At 38.0% G+C, this 23314-nt stretch overlaps 1 protein-coding gene across 4 annotated transcripts in view; it reads right to left on the bottom strand.

Moving 5' to 3' along the window:
• The window catches only part of KCTD5 (potassium channel tetramerization domain containing 5), a 31135-nt gene extending 7934 nt beyond the window's left edge, over nt 1-23201 (bottom strand). The window contains exons 1-7 of one of the 4 annotated variants that reach the window (XM_069029716.1): nt 22930-23201; nt 15518-15626; nt 15220-15311; nt 14282-14377; nt 11090-11206; nt 5169-5294; nt 2619-2677 (exon numbers count right to left, since the gene is read on the bottom strand). In XM_069029716.1, the coding sequence (XP_068885817.1) occupies nt 2633-2677; nt 5169-5294; nt 11090-11206; nt 14282-14377; nt 15220-15311; nt 15518-15626; nt 22930-23163 (819 nt within the window). In that variant the 5' untranslated portion in view covers nt 23164-23201 and the 3' untranslated portion in view covers nt 2619-2632. The remainder of the gene's footprint in view (nt 1-2618; nt 2678-5168; nt 5295-11089; nt 11207-14281; nt 14378-15219; nt 15312-15517; nt 15627-22929) is intronic. The other 3 variants (XM_069029717.1, XM_069029718.1, XM_069029719.1) reach the window with 3 other exon arrangements.
• Between the last annotated feature and the right edge of the window lie 113 nt (nt 23202-23314).

Below are 23314 nucleotides of genomic sequence, written 5' to 3'. Positions count from 1 at the left end.
AGGAGTAGACATCATAAATGCTTCATACTTAAACTCCTTCCCCAAGTATTTGCTGTTGGTCAGAGCGGAGAACAAAGTGCTGGAGCAGACGCCCACAACAGAGGATAACAGTCTGACCCAGCAAATGGAGTCAGTAAGGGAAATCATATCCAACAGAGAGAAAAATATGGCTGAAACAAATACCTGTGCAACTAGAAAATTAATACTGGATCTATTAATTTTGTTAATTTTTCCAATTTAATATGAAGTATTTGAGTTCATTTTTTCCTAGAAGAGTACCTGCAAGATTAATACACTTAGAACTATTTTCTGTAGCATGAGGAACACATGCAATAAGACAAACCTGAGCCAGAACTGGACACTGAACTTTGCACACTTTACTGAGCCAGTAATCCCAACATAAAGCAGAAAATTCTATTCCATCAGGCAATATTTTAACACACTTTTCTCGGTACTTCTTCTGTAACCTTTACCTCTACTGAAGGGGAAATCATAGAACCACAGAGTGGGTTGGGTTGGAAGGGATCTTAAAGATCATCTCATTAAACCCCTGCCATGGGCGCGGACACCTTCCACTGTCCCAGGTTTCTCCAAGCCCCATCCAACCTGGCCTTGGTCACTTCCAGCAATGGAGCAGCCACAGCTTCTCTGGACAACCTGTGCCAGTGTCTCACTACCTTAATGATAAAGAATATGCTCATCATTATATCCAATCTAAAGCTAGCCTCTTTCAGTTTAAAAACCTCACTCCTTGTCCTGTCACCATGAGCTCTGGTAAAGAGTCTTTTTCCATCTTTCTCATAAGGCTTTTTAAGTATTGGAAATGCAGTAACATCGGCCCTGGGGCTCTCTTCTCCAGGCCTAACAATCCCAACTGTCTCAGCCTGTCTTCACAGGAGAGATGTTCCAGCCCACAGGCCATTGTCTCTCCTCTGGACTCACTCTCACAGGTCTTTCTTGTACTAGGAATCCCAGAGATGGATGCAGCATTCCAGAGGGGTTTTTGTGAGAGCAGAGTTCCCCTCAGCCTGCTGCCCATGCTTCTTTTGTTGCAGTCCTGTATAGCTGGCTTTCTAGTCTGCAAGTATTGCTGGCTCATAGTCAGGTTTTCACCCACCAGTATCCCCAAGTCTTCTGCAATGCTGCAGTAAATCCATCTATCACCCAGTCTGTACTGATATTGGGGACTGTCCCAACCCTAGTACAGATCTGCTGTATAGAGAATTTTCCTTACTTTTTGTATTTCAGTTCTATTTTCCCTACAGGTGCTCCAGATCCATAGACGGCTTATAAATTTTAAACAATGCTGAATGAACTCTTATATTATAGGGGCCTGAGTGTGATTGCTTCTTAGGGAAGCAGAACATGAAAACTACTTCTTCCCACTCAAAACAAAGCTGCTGCTGCTAAGTGTTTTAAGGACTGTTTGCCTGTCAGGCAGCTTAAGAATATTACATTCAATTACAGGAGAGTGCCAGTTTACTTTGTTTCAGTAAAGCTTCAGATTTGATCCATTCCTTTCAGCCATTCTTGAAGACCTGGCAAAAGGCCTTACTCTACCCTAGCAGTAGCTTCTGTCAGCATCATTTCAGAAAATAATGTAGGTTCTTCTTCAGCCATCTGCAGCAACTTCATAGAATCACAGCACATCCTGAGTTGGAAGGAACCCACAAGGGTCATTAAGTGATGATCCTGACCTCGCACAAGACAACCTCAAGAATCACACCATGTGCCCGAGAGCATTGTCCAAACTTCAGAGATAAGTGAAAGGCTGCTTTACAGCTAAAAAGTTTGGGTGTATAGGTGAGAAGCTGAAGTTTAATCTCATGCAATGGTAAGTATCTTCAATTTATACAGGCTCAAGTGACCAACCACACCATGCCACTGAGCACTCAATGGTATGTTATCTCCTAGAAACTAGAGCAGAATAAATATGAGCGGTACTTAAAGACACGTTAGGAGAAGTGCCTAAGTAGTTTTTTCAGATGTAGCTTTTGCTTTGCTCTTCCACTTGTGACTTTTAATGTAACTTGATCTTCAATCAGACGTCAAACTACAGTGGAAAGGATCCCTCCCCAGAGTTGTTTCCTGTGATAAATTCAACTGTAGGACCCAGATCACACTATTTACTTATATTTGCCACATCTTAACTAAAAAAAATCCCTAGTTTCAAAATTATCAGGTAAGACCACCTTTGGACTATGCTGCACTTCAATCAAGTTTGTTAAATTATTGCCAAATCAGACATTTACTGAAAATGCATATGGTAAGTTTGTATCAGATCCCTCTACATGTAAAAAACCCATTTGACAGAAAATCTGGTAGACATAAAATCAGAATGAAAAGCAATTCTGGCCCTAGAATCTACATGAAGAATTTTCTTTCTCAGCAAAGCTTTAAAGGAGCTACTCAAAATACAGTTTATAAAAGCAACACTAATTATTCTGCCAAAGAAGCAATATCCGGAACAGGAATTCTATCTTTGCTAACCATGCCACAACTATAATCACAAACACACACACACCACCAGGACTAGCCGAAGGACAGCACCAGTAGGGGTGGGAATTGGATGGGGCAGAAAAGCATCTGGTTAAAATCCTAGGGCAGCTAGTGCTCACCATGACATTTACACTTAATCTGAGTCATTCATATCGTAATCCGTTTCTTCATCCTCACTCTGAGTGTCATGCAGCATGCAGCACGTATAGAAGAAGCAAGGGAAAAGAAGAGATTGCAAGTGAGTCAGAGCTGCAACAAAGTACAATCCACTTACACCTGAAACATCTGGCAATGACATTTATTCACTTTTACCTGGGACCTCCACTCCTTGTATAAAAAAGTATGACAGCTGACCATTTCAAGAAGGAATCTAACAGATTTCATTACAATTTCCTCTTCCAAATATCCTGAAGTCAGCAGACAGAAGCCAATAGTCAGGTCAACAAAGTGGTATGAAAGAGAAGAATGCTTGTGGGAATACAAGCTATCTTTCAGTTGTGCCATGGCTACCAGTAAAAGCCACTGGAATCACATAAGATGAATTTCCTTTGCCTAGGTGTATTAGAAGGTTACACAGAAGTCATCTACTAACTTACTATGCTGACTGTTAACTAACAAAAGAAAACACAAGAAAAAAGCTCCTAAGAAGGAATGAAGGTGAAGCTTGATTAGATGGCTATCAGAAGATACCTTCTCCTATTCTGAAAATCCAGGACTATTAACTAAAACTGAAGTGCTTGTCAATAAAAATTACATACTGGCAGGTTTTTTTTCTCTAACTCATTTTGCTGTAAAAGTAATGAGGACTTTCTTATGGCATCTAAAAGTCAGTCCCAGTACCTGAACATATCATTCTGTACACAACAGTGGATACCAGAGTTTCAATCATATGAACTTCACGAAGACCAACTCAGACACTACTGAGACTAGAGGATAATACTTGCTAAGAGGGAACTATGGAGATAACAGCTCCCAAAGTCAAGATTCCCGAAAACAGCTGTCAGAAACCTTTCAAGAAAAAAAAATAAATTCTTCTTCCTTTTTTTTCCCAGTCACAACATATACCTATATACAAAAAAACCTTAGAAACATAATATATAAAAGAATTATTCTTCAAGTATTGCCTATTAATTGCTAGCAACAGCTTAGCTCTTCCAGGACAAAAGGAGTGAATGTTTGTATCTCCAACCAAAATTATCAGTAATTCCTATTCATCACAGTGGTCAAATGATGCTCTGCTCTCATCTCTGAAACAATGACCAAGCAGCACATCAATGGAGAGGCCTCTCTCAGCGCCACTCAATTTACACAGTTGTAATGCAGCCTGAACTAGCTTTTGTTTTTTGTCTTTAACACTTGCATTTGATCCATATTTTCTCTTACATTAAGGATGCAACATAACTCTGGCAACTTCTGAAATTACCTGAAGATGCACTACCATTCCTTATGAAGATGTTTATTAGGCTCTAAAATTCCACATTTTATTCCAGGTAGGTATCTCAGCCCTAAATTATTACCAGACACCTCTAACATGTCAATGTTCAAAGTCTTCTTCAAGCATCTTGGCAAAAGCAGACCTCAACTAGGGTTTTGAAAGAATGAGACACGGCTTACCCAGTTTCACTGTTTACTCCTGACTACAGTAATCCTTTACAACTCTTTGCAACTTTTATCTCAACAGTGACGAACATAAATTACTAATTTCACTAGGAATCCACCATACAGCTTGGAGTATTTTTATAGTGCAAATTATAAAAATTACTCCATATGTATAGCTGCATAAGCATGTTACAAAGCAGAGAAAGTAATGAAGTTTTATCTATTTGAGGCCTCAGCACCAAGACTCAGATCCATTCTTAGCATTATTTCAAAATCAATTTCTTTGAAGGTGATTCTTGAAAAAGCAAGCTTTGATGTTTTACCAATTATTTTCCATCTACATAAGCTAAATCAAAAGCCTTTAGGCCAACTACAGGAGTTTCCAGTTTGTCTGTAGTCATCTCCTCATACAAAGCAGCAATACAATGATAAAACCTGTCCACTATGCATGACACTGAATACACTTACATTACAGAACTGCTCTGCCTTATGGCTAGTCAGCTGTGGTTTTACGTTTTCCATTTTATAAATTCTGAAATACAACTGAGTAAAACGTTAAGATACTGTGCCCATTACAATCTTTTTGTAAAGTTGGTTACAGAAAGTAAACTTGGTAGAACCCTGAAAACATTAACAAGTGCCCTCATTTTATAACATATTGCACATGACTGTTTACAGAGATAGCATCTTACAAGTTCCATTCTTGACAGTAAGATTTCTTCAGGTGAAGTCAAGCAAGAAAAACTGTTTTTAACTGAACCAATGTCATTCAAATGTGTAAGAAACAAAACCTAGATTCTCAGATGTAAAGAGCAAATATCTGCCAATACCTGAAAAAAAAACCAGGTACTGAAAAAGTACAGAGTGTTGTATTTAAATAATTCAGGCATGCATAACAAATGCATGCTGACTGTACCATTTACAGTCCCTCATACAATGGACAGGGAATCATTATTAGTCTTGAAAAAAGGACAATTAAATAATGGTCCAGAACAGGGGTAGATCTATCATGACTTGTGAAGCCCACCCAATTCAACACCATTTCCTTAGTCCAGTGCCTAAGAACTCACCTTTGCTTTTTCACTGGGTTCACTGGTTGTGCCATAAGGAGTGTTATGCAATTCCTTTGAGACAACACATAGAAATTCAGCCTGATCTTCATTGCCATAGTTATAGGAAGAACCAATACTGACCAGCTGAAAGATGAAAAAAAAAAAATCAATTATATTTCCACATGAAACAAATTCCATGAAGTCTCATGATTAGTACAAACACTCTTCTCTTCAGACTGTATGTTGTGCCTGAAGCATAATTCTCCACTTCCAATGCAAATACGTTTTGATGCTGACAAATACACTGACGATACACACTCTGATGATAAGATAAACACAGCTTTTTTTAAACAGTTACAGAATTAATGATTTACGGTTATAATTATCCTGTGAAAGAAAAGGCTGTGGAGGCAGGCCAGTGGAGAAGTAGCCTGTTCCCTATTTCTGTTATTTACTGGAAACCTTCCTATCCTCCAAAGTCAATTTTTAAAGTTTGTGTGTGGTATCTTAACGTGGCATGATTTAACATGTAAATGGCTGCATGCAGGAACCTCTTTAGCCTGAAGGGATACCCATCACTATATCCAGACTAATGGTATTTCTATCAAAACATATTTTGACTGAACAAACACAATATTTGCATCTGATTAGAAAACACCAAGACACAATATAGCGAGACATCAAGATTAACATCTGAAATTCATACATACTGCTACAAGGAAGCTAATTAAGGAAGCGCTACAAGCAGAAGCAATGTATAATGAAATGTGACATATTTACAAGTTTCCAGAGTCTCTATATTGAATGATAAATGACAATTTACTGAGAAAGAAGAATATACTCAACATCAGTACTACTTCTGATGCAGCACGTTTATCAAATGGCAGAAATTGTCTTACCTTACACACAATACACTTACCTAATGCTAGAAGCTTTACATAGCCTGCCTTTTAAGCCAGATTCAATTCAGAGGTATCTGGTTCATTTATTTTAAAGTTTTATTTCAAAAGCACAAGATAATGTGTGATCTACAAGATAATGTCAGATCTGCTGACACAGATCAAAGTCCTAAAAATCAACCTGTTGCACAGATACACTATATAAATTTGTCACTACCCAAACTATATTGAATCTATCTACCAAATCACCCCACACATACAGTAAGACTGCCCTATTCCTCAATCTCTACTATACCATTAATGTGCTCTAGAAATGGCTACATAGAAAAGGCCTAGCATATTTCTTTAGAGCAACAGCACCTAAAACACTGTAGTTATCTCTGTAAAGACAAATAGGGTAGTACCATTAGTCTAGCAGAACACCAAAGAGAGTAAAGGATCTGTTAAAGCATGAAAGATGAAGACGAAATCCTGATCCAGAGTTTGTACTTAAGGGATAAAATAATTCTCCCAACAAAAACTGAAGTTAGACCAAGGTTAACAGCAGCTTCTATATAGCACTGTCAGAAGAAAGCAAAGCCTCACTGTACTTTCTAAGGAGAGCAGAGAGATGTTCAGATGTTCCTGCACTGCAGTAAGACAGCCAAGCAAGCACTTCCACAGATGGACAGAGCCAATGTCTACAAAGAGCAGCAGGCAGTGTGTCTGCATAATGAATCAACTTGATGCCAGGCCTAGGCAATGTGAAAGTTTTTGGAGCCTGATGATATTACAGCATACAAGGCGCAGCCTTCCATGAGCAGTACTGGCCATCAAAATTCATCACACTCAATTTACGTACTTTAACTACACTGAGTGTGATCACCAGAAACCTTCCCTCCCTCCTCCTCTTCTAACATCACTTTAGTTCTGCAAAATATATACATAGTCAGTAATGAACACAGGCTGATCAAAAATTAATGTGTTAAAGACATTTTTTCAACCAAAACTATGTAATGAAGTTACAAATACCCACGTTTTTTAGAAGCACCAATGCATGTAAAGACACCATTTACCTTGAGATGTTAAGTCAGCTAATCTTTCACAATGAATACTCTGCAGTCTGCACCACAACGTATTTGTGTAATATAGAATCAGAAAACCCATGGAGCATCTAGTTTCTTAGTTGCACAAGATGGACTAAGAAAGTCTACTGAAAAGCTGGAAAATCAACCCAAATTCACTTCATATATTGAGATGATTTGTTGATTGCCTTCCCTATCAACAAAAATTTTCAGAAAAAAATAGCAGCAAAGTTGGTTTTAAACCCAACAAAGCGGTATAAAGTTTACACTATACATAATATAGCAATTACAAACCATTTAGTACAAATACAGTAATTGCTTCAATTATAAAGGTAAAAGGTAGGACATTAAACAGTATTTTTAACCCACTTAAAGGCTAGAAAACATTTAGAAAGTTTGCATACATATTTAAATAAAGCCATGCAAAATTCACCTTCTCTGAAGAGAAGTTTGAAGAATAAAATTCAAGCATACAACTTAATTAGTATACAGTTGACTCTTCTCGCAAAATGGCAACAACTCGGTATCAGGTAAGCTATGATAACTACTAGAAGGAAAAATACTTCTTTACTTATTGACACTCTAAAGAAATAAATTACCTCTCTGAAAGTAGATACCGCACAAGACCCAAACATCAGCCAAATCATCAATCCTGTTTCAACCATGTTGACAGGTCCTCAGTTGATAGCTACTAACAAATGCTCCATAATCCAACCACGTAAGTTAACCTTTTGCACGTAAGTCTTTTTACAAGACATGGCAGATTGAATACTTTTAGCCAGTTGGATAGGACTATCAATTTAGCGGACTGCAAAACATCTAATGACTTTTTGCCATACTGATCAGTTGATAAAGTCGCTTTTGCAGAATTAGACCCAAGTTCCTCAAAACTCCAACTCACGATACTCTCATAAGCCATTTCATATGTGTGCACCTAAAAATGTATAATTTGCATGGTAGCAACTGCATGCTAGAAATTTCATTGTAGCTTTCTGAAATGCATCAACAACAAGGTTGATGGCAGAAAAAGAAGCAATGGAAAATGACTGCAGATTAGAACTGAACTGTTCTCAGGAACTGAGATCAGAAATAAAGCAATGTTTTATCACTCCTACTCCAAAAGTCACTTCATTATTCCCAGTACTGGTGACAACACTTTAAGAAGGATGGTGATAAACTGGAAGACCCCCCCCTGCCATGTCTGTCTGCCCCCACACTACCACCCTCATCCCACCCCCTAAAAGAAGCCACAACAGATCAGAGTAATCTGAGGTACGAAAAACAGGCCAAAGGATTTCAGATTATCCAAGCTACTGTTTCTCAGACTTTCTGAAAGGACAAACTGTTTTTGCTTCATGTGGCTTAAATGACCAAGAACTTAAGGGAGGATAAAAAAAACATGTTGAAACTGTAAATTCCTTAGATTTGTACATTTATATATATATATGTGTGTGTGTGTGTGTGTGTACGTATACATGCATATACCTATTTCTCTGCACTGGTTTATTCCTTCCATGACTTGTTTCATTACACTCCTTACTAAAGCACTGTGATCCTGTTTAAGCATCCCTGTGATCCCCAACAGTGTCAGAACTGAGCATAGGAAAATGCCAATGCTACTTATAACAGAAAATTCATTAGATAGGGATCCATAACCATTTGCATGGAATAAGGGTGATGGTACTAGTAGGCTGTCAGCCTACAGCTAAAAAAAGGCAGGAATGAAAAGCAGGATTACTTTTATTACTATTAAATCAAGAGAAATATAGTTATCGCTTGATGTGCCAATAGAGGTCACAATTTTCCTGAAAAGACAAAGAAATCCCAACAAGGAATTTCCTGTCTCACAATAAGGAACCTCATTTTTGAAGTGAACTAGTCTCATGCCTAATTGATCTGAGACAGATCTCAAAACCAGACACATTTCAGTAACATGCCTATCCAGATTTGCTGTATTGGTTTTATAATATTGATTCAAAATCTATATAGTACATTTACCAGACAAATCAGCAATAGTATTGCCATCTCAGATAACCACTCCAGCTTGCACAAACAGAGTCCAGTCGTCTTCTTCCTCTTCTTGTTCTTCTTCTTCCTCTGCTTACCACTGGAGCTACTCATATTAACTAACTCTTCTACTTCACCACTAGTAATTTCCTTCTCTATTTTGTGATGGTCTGATTCTCAAAACCAAGTAAATTCTGTAACAATTATTCTCCAATTCTATTTTAAATATTCTTGTACTTTTCAATATTAGTGCTTCTATTTCAGATGTGGTGAACTTCTTGTACACTAGAAAGCTTGAAAAAACTGTCTTTTTTAAAAATTATACTATCAGCTAATAAAGAAAATCCTCCACTCAGTTTTTTTTACAGAATCAAGTTGTATGAATCTAAGAATGGACTCTATGCCTTTTAGACATATAATGCATTTGTTCTGCCTTCCCAAAGGATTTGCAAAAGGTTATGAAGATACACACACATCAGCTCTTAAAACTCAGCACTGATGACTGACACCAGGCCTCAAAGAATACTTATTTCAGGTCTCTTAATGCAATAGTCAGACTTCAAAGCTTCATTTTTCCAAATTATAATTTTTATTTTATTTTATACCTGCATCAATTTCTTCACTGCCTTCCCCACCTTCCATTTGATAATGCTAACTTTTACTTTGAGCCATGTAGGACATGAACACATGAATAACATCATGTTGCCTGTACCCTAACACATCCCTAACAAGCCACAATTCTTCCTCTGTTGCCGGAAGTCTGAAAACCACACATTTCACATTCCAAATGTTACCTATAGAACTGCAAGAAACAGACAGTGCTTGGTACATTGAAAGCAGATTCTGGAACAAAGCTGGGTAACAGTCCAGGTTTCAAATCTAGAATTGCATGATTAAGTGTCCATACATAGTTATAGGCAAAGCTTTGTGTTTATTAAGCCATTTCATTATCACGTTATCTTCATAATGTTATACTCATCTTTCATTCTAAATAACTATACATGTTGCAAGAAAAAGAGCAAGTACTCCAGGCATTTTATTGATGAAAAAAACGACAGAGCACCAGCTTCCCAAATCAATTCACATACAACACATCAAAATGCAGCACAGATATGTAAAGAACTGGAAACTGCCTCCAGCGTTTTTGAGAGCAAAAAATCCTTCCCAAACTCATGAATATTCGGAAGTAACACAGCAATCAAAAAAGCAGAACAAGGGGAGAAGGAAGGATAAAAAAAAAAAAAAAAAGAGAGAAAATGAATGAAGCTAGGATTCTCCATTTGGATTTCAAGAAAATTTCCCAGGATGGAAAAAACCCCCAAAACAACAAAACAATAAAGCCAAGGAAACACACACGATGTTTTTTCAACTTGACACAAGATTTAAAACTGTTCATATTGTTCTCCCCTCACTCTTCTATATTTTACTTACAAAAAACTCCTGTTATTCATTATTCCAGTTTAAACATATCTCATCCACCTAAAAAATACAGTCAAGTTCTGAGTTACCAGAAATAAAAGGTTCAAACTCACAACTTAATTTTGGTGGATGAAATAATCATTGTTCCAGTTTACCAGAAATGTCCCCTTCTGAATCCAGATGTATTTTTAGGGCTCCCTAGGTTTGAATTGTACCTCTTACTTAACAAGTATGGATCAAAGGCTGTTAACTTTGGAGGAAAATTTAAGGAAAAGAAGTTATCTACTGAGGAGGTAAGAACTCTTCTTAAGAAAAACCTTTAACTAAATAACCAAGGGATTTTTGTTTGGTTGTTTTTCTATTATTTTTACAATGTGGACATTCATAATGTGTAATGAAATATCATGAATATAAATAAAAGCCAGTCACAAATACACACAAACTACTATGTGCTGTACATCCAGAAAAAAAGTGGGATGATTTGAAAGCAGCAGAAACGCAAGGAGGCCAAGCATATCAGTGTGAGGGCAAAAAGAATGGTGTGACACACCTCACTGCAGCATTTCTGGAAGCATCTCTCTTCCCCTTTCACTTCCCGTGACACTATCAGCAGAAACTCTGACTGCTGAGCCCGGCCACAGCTGTACTGGGAACCTATACTGACAAGCTGAAATAACCAATCAAAGCAAAACACAAAAAGAAACCTTTGTAAAGCTGAAGCACATACCATTATCCAAATTGTACAAGTAACAGATGAGCTCAAACGTTCAGGTAACATCTGCCTGCCACTAGAAAAAGTTGCTATCAAGCTACAACTTTCATTTCAACGTAAAATTTACTGAGGCAGTTGCAAAGCCCTTTCTAATTTAAAGGGAATAAGAGTTACTGATAAGAAGACAGAAAACACCCCATATAACTGTGTTGTAGCCAACTACTCTGAAAAACAAAGTTTGGTGCAATATGAAAGTGAGCATTATTTTCCTGTCATACACTGACAAGTGGAGAAGGTAACATGGATATAAGACTGCAAGGTGTTATGTAAAGCAATATATAAAGTCAGCCTGGGTATTAAAGAACTCCGTCTTGTTCCAAATACTGATAAAATACAGCTAAGGAAACATAAGAAGTCAACAAGAGGGAAAAAGGTTGAGTGGCCTAGATTAGTTTTAGAAGGAGTAATTTACAGAAGATCCAAGAAAATAACTGGAATGTAAAAAATTGTCTTGTTCCAATAAAAATCACTACCAAGAACACTAGGCCAAATGTCTAATAATTTAAAGTTCAACCTCAGCTAAATTTCTCAACCTCTTATTACAAAACGTATTTTACCTTAATAACACATGGCAATTCCTAGCCCATCTAAATTAAAGCATAGCCTGTCAGTGCACTTGAGAGAGATCAGAACTTTAAATTAAGTGTGAAGAATTAGACAACAATTGCCTATTCTGAGTAAACTGGAGATTATGACAGATGAAAAGGCCCATGAATAATAAACTGATTTACATCCTGCTATTGTATGTGAGTAATTTTGATGACAGCAGTTAAATACCATCCTCCTCATACAGTGAACATATTTAAGACCGCATTATGGTGACAGGTTATGTTAAACATTAACATTTACATGACCAACACTGCTGCTGTCTAAAGTCTTTGTATTTAGCCATTTTGTATAGCCCACGTTTTTTATTCTGCTGTATTGCCAAAATACTGTTTTTTTCTGATTGCCTAAAGAGGTAACAATAGAAGCTAAAAAATAACCCACTGAAATCACAAAAGTGGGGCAGCATAATTTTTGGTAATAGACTTTGGACTGGGACTAATGCAAAATTGCACTGTTCTAGCAGAGCTTTCACATGTGTTCTTTGGAAAAGGGCATCAATACATCTGTGTAAGTGCAACAACAGTTCAGCATCTTCCACTCCTATTCAATAACGATATCCAATCATATTTAACAATAAAATTTTGAAATGCTAAGCGTAAAAAAATATTTCTTTCAAAACCAACCACTTGAACACGTTATATGCGGCTCAGAGCACAAAGACTCTCAATATGTAAGAATATCACTCCTCTGAAAAAGCTGATGATTCCATCTTTTTTCACATACACAGCATAGTAGGTACTGCCCCCAAAGACTGCTTCTTGAAAGAAAGCATGCTGCTGAGCAACATGGGCTCAGAAAAAAGTAACAGAAATGCTACAGTGTTTGAAGATATTAACAATAAAACTGTTTATGCACAATATTCTAATCCTGTTTCAAGTGAATGACATCTGCTACGAGCAGGTCTGCAGTACAAAGGAGGGAATGGCCTAGTGTGAGGTAATGAGATGCTAAATATTATGAGATCATACAGCTGTTGTGTTTATCTACTTCAAACTATGTGTCTAAAAGCGTACAACAGGGGAGAGGGAGGAAGTAGGGAGAAAGCTGGATGAAACAAGAAAACCACTGGATTCTTCCAGTTCTAAGAGAGACTATAATAGGTCTTTCAGCAGTTGCACTGTCCAAGCAGTATTACTCCCAAATGCAATATCCCCAAAGGGTTTAGGATAGGTAAAAGACATGGTGTCATTTAATCTGCTAAAAAGTAAAGGAGCTCTATTTGGGATGAAAGATGGTTTCTCATGACAAAGATGAATGTTGAAAAACCTTTTTCAATGTGCTGGCCAAAAAACAGTCATGTGCACTAAGCGAGAGTTTTTTTCAGGGACTTAAACAACATTTAGCTCCTGGCACAGAAAACAGATCTGGTAATACTTGAAGCGAAGTACTGAAGCATAAGAAGCTTTCTCTGCGCCGGTTTAGTCTATTTGCTCATGGCTGTCTCCATGTCACTAGCACCTTCCCCATTTTATCAAATATAAACAAAATGTTCTCTTTTACCTTTGTGTCATGAACGTTTTTTAAATGTTGCTTTGTTGTGTTATTAGAGTGAGACTGAACAGGATAATGGGCTCACGCTTATTTCAATTTCTCCTATAGTAGGCATCAGACGCTGAAAAAGGTGCTAGCAGATGAACACTTATGTTTCAGAGTCAACAGATGCATTGCTCCAATGCAGTTTAAATATTCTGCTGGATTAGGAATGTGAAGGGTGAATAAGCTGTATAGTTAATTTCTTACTTACAGAGATTATCAAAGATTATCAAAGATTATCAAAGATTATCAAAGATTATCAAAGATTATCAAAGATCTTGCGATTTTACAGTGTGTTCTTGAATGTACACACACAGCTATTTTTATGCACTGCAAAGAACAAAAACATTCACATAGCTCACAGCTATCAAGCTTCACATCCAGACAGTTAAGTTCACCCTCCTTTGTGGACCAGTTTTTTTTGAAGAACCACTCTTTGGGCCTGGCAAACATTTATCTCCCAAGCTCACCTCTTTTACCCAGAGCTCTTCTTATCTAACCTACCATTCATATAAACTTGTATTGGTTAATTCTGGTTGATTCACCCTTCAACTGCTCATGTGTAGACACTGAAGAATTACATTTCAGACATGTTGCAGATGTTTTTATAGAAAGTCAGCAAAATTTACCTCCTGGAAAGCTACTTTTTTTTTTTTTTCTATGATAAATGCAAACACAAACATCACATTTAACTTAGCTGCGTATGTTTATCCAAATTCTGAAAACGACTGAATTAAAAAAGATGCATGGAATTTAATTTATATTCCTCTTTCACAAAACTCATTTTTTAGAAGATGATGTAACTATACCCCATATGAACTTTTTTACCTGTTCAAATTTCCAGCCATCGGACATTGTGGAAACCATTTGAGTGAGTTCTTCTTCCTGACACTGCAGCACTCTGTACACATGTTTGACTGGCACCTTCAAGAAGAAATAGAAGAAGATGCTCAATAGGGCATGGAATTCACTATGTTTGTGACTTGTCTGAAGTTGCCCTTACTCTCTAGAAATGGTAAGCAACACCACTTTGAACCCATCCAGAACAATGAATAATTAGGACCATTTTAGCTGAGACCTATAGTAAATGCTATCAGAGCAACCCTGTGATCCCACAACCTGGCTTCAAGAGAAATTTGGCAACATGAGTTTGTAATATCTCCATGAAGACTCAGTTACCAGGGAAGCCTGAATAGCAGAGTTAAAGAACAAACTGTATCATATTCACTTTCATGGAGAATATGAGCTGCTATGAGAAGAGGCAACCTTCTCAATCACAGAGCATTACAAATAAAGAAAGCAACTTTGCTACAAAAACATATGACAGGAGCTAAACAGCATCTGTATGTATGCTGCATAAACATACTGTATAAACAGCAGTTATTACCATAGTTAAGCAAGCTCATCATATTCAGAACATCTAAAAGTAAATGAGAAAGATATGTTCTACAAAAGCTGTTCTTTAAAATAACTATTTCCAGAAATGACACTATGACAAATTCTACTATCACCAGACATTTTTGAACAATTATTTAGAATGTTTCCCATTTTTGAATGAGATCTGTGAACTTTGTAAGCCAACTGGCAGCAATTAAGAATATTAATCTTTGCATACTAGTGGTTCCAGATCATGCAGTGATGGAGGCAGCCATTCAGAATCTTAATGGAGAAATCAGCCATTTCATAAAAAAAACAATAACAAATGGAACCCACTCACTATTTGTCATAGAACAAATATTCAAAAGCACACGAGAAAACAGCCTCACCTGTGAGATTTTGCTGTCTCTTTCTCTTATTTTGTCCTTTACCAGTTTTATTAGAGATGTGATATTGTAGAATTCAGCCTCTTCCAGTACACCTAGTATGAAAACATGTTTTGGGAAGACAGTATAACCAAAGATTCCAAAAATTACCAACCAGTTCATAAGACTATCCTCTCAACAGCTACAGAAAATTATTTATTTTTCCCTGTGATAAGATAGTTCTAAATTAGTTTTGGTGACTCAAAAGAAGTGGAAACAATAAGCAAGTGGCAAGCAAACAGGATATTTAGAAATGTCTTACCTTCCTCAGCTAGGTCCTTGTTAATAACCAGTTTCCCGTGTCTGAGATAGTTCAGCACTGGCCCAAAGTAGGTTGGGTCTCTGTCTATTAAATAGGCACCTGTTTCATCCTAGATTAGAAAAAACAAACAAACACAAACCAAACAAACAACCCAAAACAAAGCAAGAGAACAACAAAGCCCAAAACAAACAAACCAAAAACCCCACAATGATTTGAACATCCAAGTGGGAGCTGCAAGCTAATCTTCACCTCACAGTGAGCAGGTATGCAGATGTAGCCACATCCCTGAAGACAATAAAAGGAATTAAACAATATAACTGTTACTGTATCAGACTGATCACTCAAATCATCCAATACACAACTTCTCTTACCTGATCAATCTCCCCAACCCCTTATCAATGATTAACATTGTCGGAATGAAATATCAAAGCGGTAAGTGAGAACACTGCAAATTAAGGTTAAAAATAGCACTTAAAATCAGGAAATTTTGTTTGGGAACCTGAAGAGTCAGAACAAAGGCTACATTCTAGTGAGCTTCAAATACCAGTTTTTCCTTTTTCTTTTTTTTTTTTTTTTTTTAATTAAAGGCAAACAAACCTAATTCTTTTTAACCTCAACACTTTGCTCTAAAAACATTTGGTTTTGTCTTAGCTCAGATGTACAAATACTCACAGGGTACTGAGAACTGCTGTGTACCAAGCAAGGGGTGTACATGCATCTTCAAAAAATGAAAGTACACTGAAGATGCAGTTCCTACCCACCTCATGCAGACAATGAAGGAATAGATGAATAGCTCAAACTAAGTAAACCAACAGACTACAGCATTTTGTGAATTGCAAAACAGTTCAAGAAATTCACCTGCAGAGTTGATACCCACGACAAAGAGATAAAGAAACAAAATTGGTACTTCCTGTGTTATTTAGAATCTATTTGTGAACCCCTGCAATCAAGACAGTACTCACATACTTCGTGCTGGCCAGAAGTCTAAAGAAGATTCATAGAAAGATTTCAAACTGATCCACTGCTCCTTTCTACTACCAAGTGGATCACTGACCGTATTAATCCATTACTACATAAGGTTTTGGTGCAATGGATATCCTACAGATATATACTGGAGAGATGTGGCAGCACCCCAAATACTTTTTTACGTATTCTTATTTTTAATATTCTAGGAGTTTACAGGAGATACTAAAAAAATCATCATTACCAAAAACCCTAGCTAAATTTGGATCATACTCCCTCAAAACCATAGGTACTAATGATACTTGCTCTTCCATATGAAAGAAATTCTACTGATGCAATCTTCTGTATTTGAATATTAACGCTTATACGTAAAGGTTTGATTACTGAACTGTGATACCTGAAAACTCTCTCTTACTCAACAGTAGCTAGAGTTCCTAAAATGTTTCACTGGAGGAAAAGATGGCAGATGTATTTTCAAGTACATAGATTCAGTTTCTGAATAACTGCACTTGTCTAACCAGGATTGGTAGAATGTAGAAAGACCACAGCCTGAACTACAAAAGCCATAAACCCTTTCTAAAATTACAATTAAATGCTTTACACACCTAAACACAGTGTCATTTTAGAAGTGATGTATAATTTTGTATAAAATTAACTGTTCAAGAAAATGCTAACATATTAAAACATGCTGTCAGTTAACCTACCCTCAGACCAGACAATGCTTGATGAATTCTAACCACAACTTCTTCTGATCTAAGCTCATGGTCTCACAAAAGCAAGACTATGCATCAAAACCAGTAGACAGATGAAGTGGTGTAGTTTTAATATTTCATTTATAAATATATTTACATTACCTAGCAAAACACTTCAAGAATGAACAATCTACATATACAACCCAAAGAAATTAAAATAGCTGACAAATTATAAGCTGAAAAGTATTATTTAGTAAAAGAACAGAAACCAGCGAGGTTGGAAAGGATGATACAAAACAGATAAAAAGAAACACTGTTTTAAAGAAAAAAAAACCAGTACTTGGTCATCATTTGAACTGCATTAAGAAACACAGGGCTTACTAAACTGGAAGTCTTCCCAGTTAAGAAAAACAGATCTCTAGAAATAATCTTCTTCATTAAGATGATTGTAATTTTTTACACTGCAGTGTTTTCTCACATCACCTTCTGAAGCAACACCAGTCATCAGCTCTACGCCACTACAGAGATAGAGAGGTGGGTCACAGAAGCAAAGTAAGTGAAAGCTCTAAATGAAATCTTAAGTAACAATGGCTACTTCACTCCTTGCACAAAAGGCCTGAACTTCTTCTTTTTAAAGGGTTACATTATCTGAAATTGTTTTTTTCTTAGTTGATTTCTATATACTAAACAAGCTTCCAACAAAACCACAAAGGGAAGAAGCTATGTCAGGCCTTCTCTTTCAACTTCCACCTTATGAGAGGTCATACATGAAAAAAATACCACCTCAGTACTGTCATAGTTTACTCTATGAAGCCTTTCAGACAACAAGGTGTCTTGAAAAATAATAAAAAAGAAGGCACACAAAAGTCCTATAATTTTTGCTGTAATAGATTTTTTTTTTTTTTTACATTAGTAAATATCAACAGGTAAAGAACTCTGGCTAAATTTTAAGAGTGTGCAACCCAAATTCTGTCAACAGGATTCACTTTAGCATCTAAATTCCATGCAAAAGTTGCTTACCCAGATTACAGACATAGAAAATATGCATTCATTAACGTTAAGAGGAGGATACCTTATAGCTCAGATATGCTACACACTAGCACCAGGGAGTCAAGACCCAAAAGATGAGCCAATCAGTAAGGAATATTGTAACCATATGCAAATAACGCACAAGCAAGTGAGGCAAAAAATTTACTTCCTCAGCATCTTCCTATACAAATTGCCTTATCACTCCTCCTTTTGATTGAGCTGCCTGAATATCCTTCAATGTATGCTAAGCATTTCATGTTGAAATCACTGAGAAAATCCGATTACACTAGATCTTTAAGGATATTTACGTAAACATAAATCCAATACAAGCTGATGCAGAAGTGCAGTCATCTGCTCTACCCAGTACTCTAAAAATACAGGTCCTAAGTCTTTCAGAATATTATCAGGATTGGTTTCATCCACACGTACATGAAAACACACTGTATTAACACATCTAATTAGCATTTTGACACTTTTAATATAAATAGTTTTAGTGTAAGATAAAATAATAAATTGGAAATGTGATCCAGTGTGATCTGGACAATTTAAAGAGGTAGCTAGTTTGCACAGACATAACTAGCTGTAGGCTTGCTAGCTTAAGTATTAATAGACTTTGATGACCCAGCTATGCAATTTCCTCTGCTAACTAGTAAATTGTTTTTCTACAAGCTTTGAGCAAGTTTTAATCCTCACTGATAAAAGTGTAGGTACTTTGAAGCCATTTCCCAAACTTTAAGTGAATACCATAAACATCAGAAAAACCTACATTCTAATAAGGATTCCAAGTTCTCTCTCTTTTAGATGTATTTTATACAAACAGGTGTTAATGTTTACCAGAACAGCAGCAGAAATTCAAGTTTCCTCTCTATTCAGTATAGTCACATTATCCCACACCTAGAGAAGTTTCATGCAAATGTTGACGTTCTTCATAAGAAAACTCAAAACAGATGCACCAGTTGTCTTCGTGCATCGAACCCTAAACTGCTAGTTAATCATCTGACTGTCTCTATCTTTACCCAGGTTTATTTTTGCATTACATTCTTCTCTCAAGAGTTTTTTCTTCATTGTCTGTAAGTTCTAGGCCTTTTTCATACATGCTTATGAGGACACCATTTAGAAGACAGCATTGCCCACATACAGTGAAGACTACATTTGTTTATTACCACTCTCCCACACTAACGTTTAGTTCAAGTTATAAACACCATGGAATTTTAGAGGAAATGTAGTAACTTGCTCTTAAACTTTCAATCACCTGGTTCATCGTACCAATGAAAAGTCAGTGTAGCTCACAATCACATTCCTCTGAAAAATACTGACCAAAGCAATTAAATTATCATGTATTCCAGTTGCAGATGTTTTCACTCAGTTTTTATAGAGATTGAGGCTCAAAGGAATCATAATGAACATTTACCCTGATCGGAGTTTAAAACCCCCATAGAACTCAATTTATTTACAGTGAAATTTAACCTTTAGAAAGTTGTGGTAAAACCTAACCACTCCAATAAATAATTACTGTCACTGCTAACACTATGTACTTTCTGGCAAGGACATCTATAGTTTGACACTTTGCTAGCTGGATTTCACAGTACCTTTGCTAGACTGAACAGGCTTCAGTATTAGATTTCTTGTCTCCATGTTTGTATATCTGGACTGAGAAGTGACTCCTTAAACTTCTTGGCAAAAAAAGTTTTTTCTTTATAACTTTTGACCAATTCAGATTTCACCTTGTGACTAGTCACTGACCTGCTGTGACCTGGAACTGTGGATACTAGAATCCAGTGCAGGATTCCAGTAGGTCTCAAAAAGCAGACCAAATACATACGCCTCTGTAATCCCATTTAACAATCTCCCCAAGAATTGCATTAAAACACTAGTCGAAATGTCCTAAATTTATTTCCAATTAATTATCTTCATTGTGATCGATACTGGATCTGGATACACTCAGAATTCACACCACCAAGCTCTTGGCTCAAGGCTGTATGCTCTAGCATGACTATTTTAAAAAATGACATCATTTACACGTACTGAGCAAGCAGAAGCTCTGATAAAGGCAGCAATATGCAGAGAAATACAATCATATTTGGTACTAAATCTGGATTTACAAATAATTGTTTCCCCTATCCTCTGTGCTTTTTAAATATTGAACTACTGAATTTTTCACAAACTGTGTGGCCTAAAAACTTTGAGTGTCTGCAGACTAGCAGTACTCATCAAAACTACATCAGTAACACAACCCACCCGACAAGTCAGAACCTCATGGACAAATAAAGTGTATCTGTTATTTCTTAGAATAATGACTACGATTTAGATATTTCTTAATGCTGACAGTAAAGGTTGTGCTACCAGGAAGACTCTGATTTTGCTAAAACACTCAGTGCTTGCGTTCTTCCTTCTCTAACAGATTCCATGCCAACTTTAGAAAGGCATTAAAAATCAAGTATGAATACTACTGCCAAAACCTTATTAAGAAACTTTGATAATCTCCTTGCTTAGGGGAAAGTTAAAAGAATGCTAGAACCGTTTGCAAAAGAAAAACTGGTATATAGCTAAAAAAGGAAGATGCTGAAACAGGGAAATATATGTAAATCATTAACAGTAATGCAGTAAAAGCATTAAATTAGTTAAACAATGATGAAAAGGAGAGCAAGGCTCTGCTTGTCTGTTTTTATGTATTCATCTCTAAACCAAGATTTAAATACTATGGAAAACAAATCCTATTGCGAACAGTAAGTATGACCACTACCGCTCACTCATTTGCTGAAATGATTCTCAAGCAGTTTTAAATACAAAGTTGTGCATGACATTGTGAAACATTAAATTCAGAGAATCAGTGTCACTATCTTATTCCATGAAACACTAGTTTGGCCACAGGGTGTGCCAAAGGTTAACCTTTCTTCCATTAGAAGTGGAAACATACCTGACAGCGAAAGACAGGCTGCCTCATCCTATTCAACATTAGTACCTGAAGGTAGTTTAAAGGCCAGCATGCTACCTTTCTTGAAGCCTGTCAGTTCTTTACAGTAGCAAGCATTAAGGAAATCACAGAATATCCTGAGTTGGAAGGGACCCACAAGGACCAAGTCCAACTCCTGGCCCTGCACAGCACAGCCCCAACAATCCCACCATGTGCCTGAGCTCTGTCAAGCTCATGGCTTGGGGCCATGACCATTCCCTGGGAAGCCTGATCCAGGGTTCAACCAACCTCTGTGTAAAGAACCTTTTCCTGATATCCAACATAAACCTCTCCTGACACAGCTCCATGCTGTTCCCTTGGGTCCTGTCACTGGTCACACAGAGCAGAGATTCCTTCCCTCAGGAGGAAGATGCAGACAGCGATGAGCCTTCCCTCGGCCTCCGCCAGCTGAAGAAGCCAAGTGACCTCAGCAATTTGTCATATGGCTTCCCCTTCAGAATCTTTGTGTCCCTCCTTCAGATGCTCTCCAAGAGCCTTAGGTCCTTCTGATACTGTGGTGTCCAAAACTGCCCACAGGACTCAAGGTGAGGCCACACCCCAGAACAGAGCAGAGGGGGACAATCCTCTCCCTTGCCCGGCTGGCAATGCTGGGCCTGATGCACCCCAGGACACAACTGGCCCTCCCATCTGCCAGGGTGTATAGCAGTGCTTCATCTTTTAATTAGAAAAACCTTAGAGGAATGCTTCCCTACTCTCTCCCAAACAAAGACAGTTAACCTATCAGCAAGCCACCTACATTTTTGAATTTACTTTTATAGGTTAGTTTAAACTCTCCAAAAAAACCTCAACCAAACCCAAAGATAACAACAAAACAATTCCCACACCACCACACTTTAAGATTTTTTTCCTCTAACTCTCATGAACATTAGGTTCTGTTCATTACCTTAAGTGTTCAAATATCCTTCCTGGAAGTTATGCCAGAAAAAATGATGACTTTTACTAGTAACCTCACTGAAAAACAAAATTCCAAAACTTATATATAATAAGCAACTCCTTATTTTGAACCTGTTGATTATACATTCAAGTGTTATAACCTGTTTCTTTCTTATCCTTAACTGTACGGTAGTAGAAAATGGTTTTTTGTCTGTGATGCTCCAAAATCTCTCTCAGAGACAGCACTATATACAAATACTTTATATCCACTACTACATACCACACCAAAAATAAAATCTTAGTAATTTTTTTCCCTACTAAAAATGAGTCAGAGTGAATACCAAAACATTCATCCACCATCTATGCAGAATATGCAACATTTTTCTGCAAGAATTGCTGAAAAGACAGAATGCTACGTCTAAGTGAGAGATTATTATCAAAAGTACTTTGCTCTGGTTCTTGTAATTGAACAAGAGAATAATGACAGTGCAGAAATAACACAATGTCAGTGCACACAGATATTCCATTAAAACGCCAGAACTAAACCCCGTCAGACAACATTAAAATATTACACAAACCTATAAACACTACTATGCTCTCTGCTGTATTTATGAGCAGCTTTGTTATTCACGAACCCAACTGCTTCGCACGACATCACTCATTAAGCAACACTCTTCAGAAAGACTCCCTCCGCAGCAGCAGAGTCGTTCCTGCCGCCCCTCACCGCGGCGCCGGGCCCCGCGGTTCTTTCACGCCGGCGGCCGCCCAGGCAGGCGTCACAGGGGGACCGGGCACCAGCCGCAGCGCACCCTCAGCGCGGCGAGCGGGGACAGGGGAGCGGGCCCGGAGCGCGGAGCGGGCGCGGCGGGGCCCGCGCTCACCTTGTCCGAGTCCAGGTCGGGGTCGGCCTGGCAGAGGCGGAAGAGGAAGGACTTAGGATCCCTGCAGAGCGTCTGTCGAGTGGTCAGGAAGCAGGTGCCCCCCACGTTCAGCCGGACCCACTTGCCGGGACCCGCGCCGGGCAGCGGTGCCGAGTTACACCTACGGCAGGGCCCGCCCGCACCAAGGCCGGCAGCCGGGGGCACGGGGAACTCACAGCGGTTCTCCGCCGCCATCCTCGCCACCGCCGGAAGGGGCCGCCCCGGCTGCCGGGCCCCAGGCGCACCGCCCACCGGAAGCGTCGGCTGAAACAGCGCCCTGCCCCCTTCTCGCCCGAGCGGCTTCGGCCCGGGGTTCTGGGAGCAGCGCTCACGCCTGCGACAGGGC

The sequence above is a fragment of the Aphelocoma coerulescens genome, chromosome 14 (genome assembly GCF_041296385.1).
Source record: "Aphelocoma coerulescens isolate FSJ_1873_10779 chromosome 14, UR_Acoe_1.0, whole genome shotgun sequence".
NCBI lineage: Eukaryota > Metazoa > Chordata > Aves > Passeriformes > Corvidae > Aphelocoma > Aphelocoma coerulescens.
This window is presented reverse-complemented; position numbering and strand designations above follow the sequence as displayed.